The 9384-nt window shown below is 53.1% G+C and overlaps 1 protein-coding gene across 3 annotated transcripts; it reads left to right on the plus strand.

Moving 5' to 3' along the window:
• The first annotated feature begins 306 nt into the window (after positions 1 to 306).
• On the plus strand, positions 307 to 3206 carry Cryaa (crystallin alpha A). 3 transcript variants are annotated; one of them, XM_075978803.1, is made up of 4 exons: positions 307 to 534; positions 782 to 868; positions 1943 to 2065; positions 2997 to 3206. In XM_075978803.1, the coding sequence occupies exons 1-4, from the start codon at positions 346 to 348 to the stop codon at positions 3204 to 3206; spliced, it is 609 nt and encodes a 202-aa protein (XP_075834918.1). In that variant the 5' UTR covers positions 307 to 345. The 3 variants fall into 3 exon arrangements, with proteins under 3 accessions (XP_075834918.1, XP_075834919.1, XP_075834920.1); XM_075978804.1 differs by having other exon boundaries at positions 782 to 850; XM_075978805.1 differs by lacking the exon at positions 782 to 868.
• Positions 3207 to 9384: the final 6178 nt, after the last annotated feature.

Genomic DNA, 9384 nt, shown 5'->3' on the forward strand with positions numbered 1-9384 from the left:
GAAACTCCTAGGGAGGCCAGGAGGATCCCTCAGGACAACGTGTGAAGTAGTGCTGTCCCTGGAGGATAAGGCTCTTTCCAGATCTCCTTGGGGACATCTGGACTGAGAGCTGGCCCCTGCTGCTCAGGGTGTGTGGCTGGGGCTGGGAGACGGGTGAGCATCCCAGCTGCTGACAGTGCAGCCTCCCGTCAGAGCTGAGCATAGGCATTTTGGGAAATCCCTTAATGCCTCTATTCTGTGCAGGCGTATATAGGGCGGACCAGAACGCTAGCTCTCCACTGCACTGCCCAGAGGCCTTTGCCTGACTCGCTGCCAACCTCCGGTCCCTGCGCTGCCAAGAAGAACATGGACGTCACCATCCAGCACCCTTGGTTCAAGCGTGCCCTGGGGCCCTTCTACCCCAGCCGTCTGTTCGACCAGTTTTTCGGCGAGGGCCTTTTCGAATACGACCTGCTGCCTTTCCTGTCTTCCACCATCAGTCCCTACTACCGCCAGTCCCTCTTCCGCACGGTGCTGGACTCTGGAATCTCTGAGGTAAAATGCCGCCGCCCTGGCCTCTTGCTGGTCAAAGGGGTCTTGTGCTGGTCTAGAGCACAGCTAGGGATCCACTACCACCCTGTGCCCTCCTCTAGCATTGCCTCTGCCTCTCCCAGCCTCATACCCATCCAGCAGAGGCTGGGTAGTCCCACAAGCCTAGCCGTCACAACCTCCCACGTCATTGGGAAAGGGGCCGGAGGAGGAGACCTGCCTGGGCCCAACTGCTGTCTTTTCCTCCCCTCAGCTCATGACCCATATGTGGTTTGTAATGCACCAACCACATGCTGGAAACCCCAAGAACAACCCCATCAAGGCAAGTCATGTGACAAAGGCAAGCGTCCTGAGCTGGCCGCCCCTCCCTGGACTTTCTCTTTTGGGGTGGGGGTGGGATGTACCGCCCAAAGCTCAGAGAGGAGGGGTTTCCTTACAGAGGGGCACGAGCCTCTGTAGCTGGCAAAAGCTGCGGATGGGACTCCCTTCTAGCTTTCCTGATAGCCAAAGAAAGGCCACAAGGCCGTCTCCCTCCCTACCCAAGAGATCCACAGTTCTAGAAGAGTTAAGCCTCCCTTTGCTTTAAAAGAAGGCTCCCAGAGCAGATCCAGCCAGAGTTCTAGGATGCAAACTGCCCAAACACAGGCTCTAGTCAGGGCAGAGGGAGGACAGCGCAATGGGCTTTGTGTGGGCAGACAGCGGTGATATGAAGCTATTAGTAGCATCACGTGGACAGGTGAGGTGGGCTCCTGGGGCTGTTGAGAGATCGCAGACTTTTATCCGACCAACTAACCAGTTCCCAGCCAGCCAGGAAAACAATCCCCAGTGAAACCACCAGGCCTTGATCAACCACAACCAATCAACTAATTAATAGCTTAACTAGCTACTTCACATGCTAAGACCCACCCAGCTCATTACCGGCTTAACTTAATCAACGAGCTACTTAACATGTTTAAGACCCTCCCAACTCACGATCAGCCACTAGGCCATAACCAAACAACTGGTCAACTTGTAAGTAGCCATCTGACGAAGACCAACCAGCCAGCTAACTTGGACTCTAATCAGCCCAAGCCACTCATTCATCAGCCAGCCATCCTACTCTAACTAGTCCTCCAACCTATAACCAATTAGCCAACCACCCTATAATCAGTTGGCGGACCTAGCATTGCCCAATCTTCAGGTCCGGGGGTTACAGGTGCTCTCACCTGTGGGGCCAGGTGAGCGGTTCCACCTCTAGGCTTACTCGGCCTGTGGAAGTAGGAGCTATGATGACGAGGTTGATTGTCGGTTCTGATGGCTGGGTACTTCCCTGTCTGGCCTCATCCACCCAGAAGGAGTCACACAGCTGCCCCCCCCCTTTGTCACTGGAGCTGGCGGCCCTTTGGGGAGCTCCACATGTGGGTTTGGGTTTCAGGTCCGATCTGACCGGGACAAGTTCGTCATCTTCTTGGACGTGAAGCATTTCTCTCCTGAGGACCTCACTGTGAAGGTACTGGAGGACTTCGTGGAGATTCACGGCAAGCACAATGAGAGACAGGTGAGTTTGGGTAGTATCCCCATCTATGTGGGCCCTGTACCCCCAAAGAGACCATGGGAGGCTGCCCTGGCTCAGCTGCTCCTTCTGGGACCTTCCCGAACCATGGAGGTCACTGTGCTCAGCCCGGGCAGGGCCAGGCAGCAGCGGGTGCGGGGCTCAGGGATGCAAGATGAGGACCCTTGTATTGGGCACAATTCCAGCTGTCCCCCTGGGTCTTCTGGATGACAGGGGATTAGAAAGGACCTCTGGAAAGGAGAATGATGAAGGCAGTAGCCCCTCTGAGCCATATGCAACCTGACTGGAGAAAAAGAACCCCAAGTGCTGAAGTCAGAACAAGGCTTCCCTGACCCTGGGCCAGGCTGCAGAGTATACCTCCTACCTCTTGGCCTTTGTTCCTAGAGATGGGGGATATTGGGTTCAGGAAGCTGAGTCTGAGGGGCCAGGATTCCAGAGGAAGTGAGTTCTCTGTCCAACTGAAGTTTTCTGTGGGGTGGGACCACTGCCACCCTGTCCTGGGCAGTCCCTGTGGGTCCAAGGGGAGGGGAAGCTGGGAGGAATATAGAACCTAGGACGGCAGTGATCAGGAGTCACAGGGTAGGGTGGCTGATGGTTGAGGGAGAATCTGCAGAAGCCCATTTCACAGCACGGGCCCTGAGCAGACCCACTCTCTGTAACTGGCCTTTCTTTGCCAGTAGTTCCTTGGAGGCTTGCTATAAATTCCAGGGTTGAAGGAGTCTGGTTGCAAGTCTGTAAATCTCATGGTGAAGGGGCTAGGCACTGGTGCTCTGGTCCTAAAGCCCAGCCCTGTGAGACCACCTGGACCCTGGCCATCTTGTGTGGTCTAAGAGGTTCTTTTTCCAGTGTGGGATGGTGGCCACTGACAGCCCTCTCATCCCTGACCATGCTGCCCTCCTTCCCCGGCTGTCCCCAGGATGACCATGGCTACATTTCCCGTGAGTTCCACCGTCGCTACCGTCTGCCTTCCAATGTGGACCAGTCTGCCCTCTCCTGCTCCCTGTCTGCGGATGGCATGCTGACCTTCTCTGGCCCCAAGGTCCAGTCTGGCTTGGATGCTGGCCACAGTGAGAGGGCCATTCCTGTGTCGAGGGAGGAGAAGCCCAGCTCAGCACCCTCGTCTTAAGCAGGCCTCACCTTGGTTGTCCTGAGGCCCCTGACCCCTTGAGCCCAGGGACCACAGCAGAGTCTGCCTTGCCTTCCTCCCTTCCTTTCTGTTTCCCTTCTACTTTTCTCAGAGGGCTGAGGGTTTGAGAAAGTGACTTAGAGAGCTTGGGGTCTTGGCCTGAGGTGCTGCGGGTTCAGGGTGACCCAGGCTCAACACCAGCCAGCTGGAATGATGGCATTGAACTCTTGAGATATGACCTGGCCCCCTGGGATATGGCTTCTGAGCTCTGCAGCAAGGCGGCTAACCAACTCCGAGAGCCCTCTGCTGAGCCCCTGGATGGCCACCCTTCTTGCTCACACTTGCTGCAGGCTCGTGTGTTGAGCTCCGACAGCCCACTTTTCTCAGCCCCTCTTCCTGCAACTTTCTCTATGTAGCGTTGCTCCTGGGGGACCCTGGTCACCCATGAGAATGGAGCCTCTGGCAGACAATAAAGAGCAGGTGACAGAAGCAACTTGCAGTCTGGTGTTGTGCTGTTTCCCTTTGGGGTAGGGTGGTGGGCACCCGGGAGGGTGTGGTCAGCATCTCCTGCCTGTCCCGAGCAGGTTTTTGGCAACCTGTCCGTCTCTCAAGTCCTCTGTAGCTAGCTCAGTGGCACCGTGTCCCGACCCACGCCGGAGGTGTCAGGTTTCCTTTCCCCTTCCCTCACCAGAGCAGACAGGACTTGGAAGTTCATGTCTACCCAGAGCAGGCTCCTGCTATCTGTTCAGATCCATTTACAGTGCTTTGTAAATACATTCCCAGCATGCCCCTACCTTCTTCATCAGAGTCTGGAGGGTGAAACTGCTCTATAGTCCTTGCCTGAGGTCACACAAGTAGAGGAGATTCTGGAATACCAGTGGGAAATTCCCTAGAAAAATCTCCCTGGATGCTGCCTTGCTGGAGGCACCGCTCTATAGTGGTACCTGTTCCCCCTCCACTCAGGACACCTGGATGTGGCTGCGTGGTTCCAGTGTAAGAATCATTTGTGAGCCCTTCCTGGAATTTCAGTCCCACCTCAGGGAATTGTCCTTGCTATAGTCATCACCATCGGCAGCACTATCATCATCTCCATCGTCACCACACGATGATGTCATCATCATTATAATCATCATCATTATCATCATGATCACCACCAACATCACGTCCTTTGGCATCATCATCACCATGATGACATCATTACTATCATCAGTGCCATTTTCATCATCACCACAATGACAGTATTATCATAGCCTCCATTATATCACCATGATGACATCACCATCATTATCACTGCCACCATTACTGTCATCATTTTCACCACAATGACATAATCACCATCACGTCCTTCTTGTCTTCAACGCTATCATCATAACTGAAAGAGGTAAGTTCCTCCCCTGGACCTGGTCTGACACCCGTGTTTGCTAAAGGTTTAGATGAATCTCCCTAAGTGAAACAGGAGGTAAGACATTTGCCTTTGGGACTGCAGAACATGGAAATGTAAAACCTGTCACAGTGGGGTTACAACCTTCGAGATGGCAAAGCAGGAGGCCCTAAAACCTGCCACACTGGTGATTAACTCGGGACACCAAATGTGTCCTAATCTTAAGACTGTGCTGCCAATCTCATTGGCTGACCGCTGGTTAAACTCTTTTGTAAATGCGCAGTTCTGCTTTTGTGACTTTTGTGAACATTTTGTCTGTGCTGATTGGTTGACCTGTGATTGAAGCCGACACCTCTGTATTCCCTATAAATTATCTATGTATCTCAACATGGAGGCCACTCTCTTCTCCTACTCCAGTGGGGAGTGAGGAGGCCTTTGTCGTAATTTTTTTACGTTTGCAATGCTACTGCCTCTAAAAGAGTCTTAGATCTAAAATTGGGGATATAGCAATAACTACTATCACCACCACCTCCATCACCACCACCATGTTACCATCATTACCATGACAATATCATCAATGACACCACCACCATCATTGACACTCTAATAATAATTGCCATCACCCTCCGTGATTATATCATCATCATCATTATTACCATTGTCATCTCCATGGCTATTATCACCATTATCATAACCACCGTGATGATATTGTCATCACCTGCCATGACACTCTCATCATCTGTGAATCATAAAAAGAAATAAAAGAAGGACATGATTGCTCCTTCTTTTTATTATAGATATAAGGAGAACACAGGCAAGGGCAGAGACATCTGGGAGAGTCTAGAGTAAACACGGCTGGAAAACTGGACCAGGCTATGTGAAGGGATGGGGAAGAAGAGAGGGGAGAGCCAGGAAGCCAGGAGACCAAGAGACCCAAAAAGGACTGGTAGCCAAGATGGTTGAGGTTATGTAGGGAAGAGCAGCTGGGCGATGGGCAGCCACTGGGCAGGAGAGCCTAGTGTGAGGGTGAGGCATGCCAGCCAGGATGGCTCTGTAACAGGTACTGGCTCTCAGAGACAGGCTGGTGGATAACGTCTGCTTTGATATATTAACAGGCACCTCAGTTCGCTGTTTGTCCCAGGTTTGAGACTTAACAACCTGAGGAGCTCATTGCCATCATCATTACCACCAAGGTCGTCAAGACGACACTGTCACCACTACCACCATCCTTCTTCTAGGTCCCTTTCTGCTGTTTTAGTAAAACTCTGGCTAAAAGCAACTTACGAGAGGGCAAGGTTTACTTGGTTTACACTTCCACATCATAGTTCATCATTGGAGGAAGTCAGGGTATAAACTCAAGCAGGAACACGAAGCAAAAATCCTGGAGGATGTTGTTTGCTGACTTGTTTCAAGGCTCACACTTAACTAGCTTTCTTACACAGCCCAGGACCACCTACCTGGGGAATGGTACCACCCACAGTGGGCTGTTCCCCCCACCGACCTTAATTAACAACTAAGACAGTCTCCCACAGACATATCCATAGGACAATCTGATAAAGAGATTATTACTCACATGAAACTCTTCCTCTATCCCCCACCCTAGGCTCTGCCAAATTGATAAATAATGCGCTATCTAGGACAGTCACCGCCATGATGGTATCAGTTCCATGGCCATCGCCAGCAGCAGCATGGTGGTGTGATCAGAGTTAGAGCAGTAGGGGTACACTTCTTAACAGAGGACCTACTGTGTGCCCAGTAGGGTGCTGGTCACACTGGTAACTGGCAGTCCACCCGCTACTTACCCAGAAGCCGGTGACTTGGTCACTTATATTAGGTGACATAATCCTAGCTCTGAAATGGAGTCATTTGCCTTGTGTTGCCGGTCGGTGAAGGTTGGGATGGAATCCACGCTGACCTCAAAGCCAGCACTCTGGATCCCCAGGTGAAGATTATTATAGCATCACAGGAAATCTGCAGGCTGGGATCTCTGGGGACAGCAGGTAGTTGCTGGTCCTGCTCTGTTCAGGGATTGCTTTGTGGCTGCAGGCTGGTTTTTCAGTCCTAAAATAATCAGATTCCCGGTATTTGTTTCAACTGGCCTCAACCTCACAGACTTTTGTCTACTAACCACTGGTGTGTCACAGTCTCATCACCAGGTGGCAGCAGAGGCCTTGCCTCAAAGACAAGACTTTGGCCGCCAGCGACTCCAGAACACCAGCCTTAGGGGTCACCTTCACTGGTCCAGGCAACAGGGAGCAGCCGCAATAAACAACCGCAGGGCTTGGCTCTGGGGGCCTCGGCCTGTGTGACAAGGAACTGTAGGAGCCCTGGCCCCGGAGTCTTGGCCATCAGGGAGCCTGAGCTGGAGACACACAAAGGCCCTGTGGGGGTCAGTCGCGTTTCTGTATAATGAGTCTGCAGGAACAATCTTCCGAAGGAAAGGTCACCTAACACAGGCCAGAACTGTGCAGCTCGGCTGCGGCTCCTGCGCGCGCAATGACGCGAGTTGTGAGCCGGCTGGGCCCCAGGGGTTACAGCTTCTCGCTGGGAAGCCTCTGGCAGTGGCTGTCAGAACAGCTTCCTTCCGGCCACGGCTGCAGAGACCCGTGTGGGGGCAGGGAGGCCGGGAGAGAGGGGCCTAACTGGCGGCCTCAGCTGACTGACACAGGTGTTGAGATCACTCGTTCTGTCGGCCTGGCTCGGCTAGCTGTTGCTGGCAAGAACAATGAGCCCAGGGACTTAAGCTTCCACGTGGGACGGTCCCAGCTTAGAAGGAAAGGCACGAAGGGAATGCTGGAGGCTGGGGACAGGGTCTGCTTGCTCCAGGACAGCATCCTTTCCTGCAGGGTCGAACTCCCCACCCCTACCCCATACCCCCAACCCTACCGCACCTCTGCATCGTCTCACTTCAGGATGCTTGAGAAGGAACCCCATTCAGGCTGGAGGCTCAGCAAGGTGGTGGGCTCAGCCCTAGGCTGTAGCTGTCAGGAGGTCCCTCAACCTCTGCGCCCCCTCCCCCACCTCCTCACTCTGAACCTCCCACCTCCTCCACCTCCCTACCCCTGCCAGGCTGCTGTTGTTAGCTGAGAGACTGGGAGCCCCAAGGATGCCGGTTGAGGATTGAGTTTACTGGAGGGGCAGGCAGACCACAAACCTGTGTGTGTGCAGGCTGTCATTGTTAGAATAGAACAGAAAGAAAAGCATGCATGCAGGCACACATAAGTCATGCTACAAGCATGCATGAATATACACGCAGACACATGTGCAAGCACACACACACGCACACGCGCACATACACATGCCCCACAGCCACACTTTGGCTTCTGCTAGCTGCCTCATCATGTTAGCTTCATTCTGTGCCTGACTTGTACTTGAACTAGAAGCATACAATCACGCAGATTTTGTTTTGTTTTTCTACGGAGGAAAATACCTCTCCCTCATATTCAAGGGCATCTGAAGGCCACTGGGAAGGAGGGGCTGTGTGGAGTCAGGGGAGGTGGCTCCTTCATTCTGCATGGAAGCTGTGAGCCCCACGCCTATGCCCCCAGTGTGAGCAAGAACTCCAGTTAAAAGGCTGTCTGGGTCAGAAGCCAACCCCAAGCTCACCAGCACTGCAGGCTGCTGATACGCAGAGCTGAGGGCACAGGGACACAGGTGCAGAAGGGCCAGGGGAGAGCTGGGTGTGTCTGAACTTCAGAAGACATTTTCCTGAGACTAGGAGATCATCCAGAAGAACAGCTGATGCCCCTGAGTTCCCGGTAGGTGTCTCTGGGGCTGCTTCACAGCGCTATTGTGCCCGTCCTCCCCAGGAAGCCCCGCTGTCAGAAGACAGACATCAGCACGCTTTAGTGATGAAGAAACTGAGACCTAGAAATGTCGTAGGGTGGAGAGCAGCAAGCCTGGGCCATGGTCCAGCCTCCAGCTGGCCAAGGCAGGAGTACCCAAGTGGATCAGGAAGTGGAGGGCTCCAAGTTTTTTTATTCCCCAAAAAGAAAATTATTATTTTATTATTTATGTGTTTGGGTGTTTTACCGGCACCACACATATACTTGGAGCTGGCAGAGGCCAGAAGAGGTTGTTGGAATCTCTGGAACTGGAGTTACAGGTGGCTGCAAGCCACTGTGTGGGTGCTGGAAATGGAACCCAGGTCCTCTGGAAGATCAGCGAGTGCTCTTCACTACTGAGGCACCTTTCCAGCCCCAGTTTCTTCATTCTTTGTGAGAGAATTTCACAGGGCTTGGGAGGCGCTTAAAGATCAGCAAACCAGGAAAGCAGCCGAGTCCGCTTCCCGCCCTCATGTTCTTCTGCAGAGCTAACTTCTTGAGACCTCAGCAAGCGGCCACCCACTTCTGATTCCCGAGGGCTGAGCTGCACACTCATGGGCGAAAGCTTGTGTTTCTGTTCTAGATGTTTCTATGGCAATCCACAGAGCACACCCACAGATGACCCCTGTTTAGCGTCTGTCCGGTCATGAGTCACCCACTAACAAGCTCGGGGCAACGGTCCACCCAGCCAAGGATACTGCCACCTTCTGGTCGGAACACTTGTTCCGGGAACCAGGAAATGTGAGAAAGCGTCCCTGGGGGACGGGGACTCTACCGTCAGGGATCAGGTCTTTCCAGGAAGAAAGCATGACCTCAAATAGTATTCAGGGCCTCCGTCACTCCCCTGTATTCCGTAAGGCCAAGTGAAAAGGTGGCTTTGTTTGGCCCTGAGCACTGGAAGGGGAGGCTGAAGGGGAGGGGTCATTTGGGAGCCCCCTTAGTGTGCATGGTTTCTGGGTACATCTTTACAGGA

The sequence above is a fragment of the Microtus pennsylvanicus genome, chromosome 7, assembly GCF_037038515.1.
Source record: "Microtus pennsylvanicus isolate mMicPen1 chromosome 7, mMicPen1.hap1, whole genome shotgun sequence".
Classification (NCBI taxonomy): Eukaryota; Metazoa; Chordata; class Mammalia; order Rodentia; family Cricetidae; genus Microtus; species Microtus pennsylvanicus.

Coding starts and splice junctions, on each gene's coding strand:
- Cryaa (XM_075978803.1), top strand. CDS start 346: ATGGACGTCACCATCCAGCACCCTTGGTTCAAGCGTGCCCTGGGGCCC. Junction 869..1,942: donor AGGCAAGTCATGTGACAAAG/GCAAGCGTCCTG, acceptor TTTGGGTTTCAG/GTCCGATCTGACCGGGACAA. Junction 2,066..2,996: donor GCAAGCACAATGAGAGACAG/GTGAGTTTGGGT, acceptor GGCTGTCCCCAG/GATGACCATGGCTACATTTC.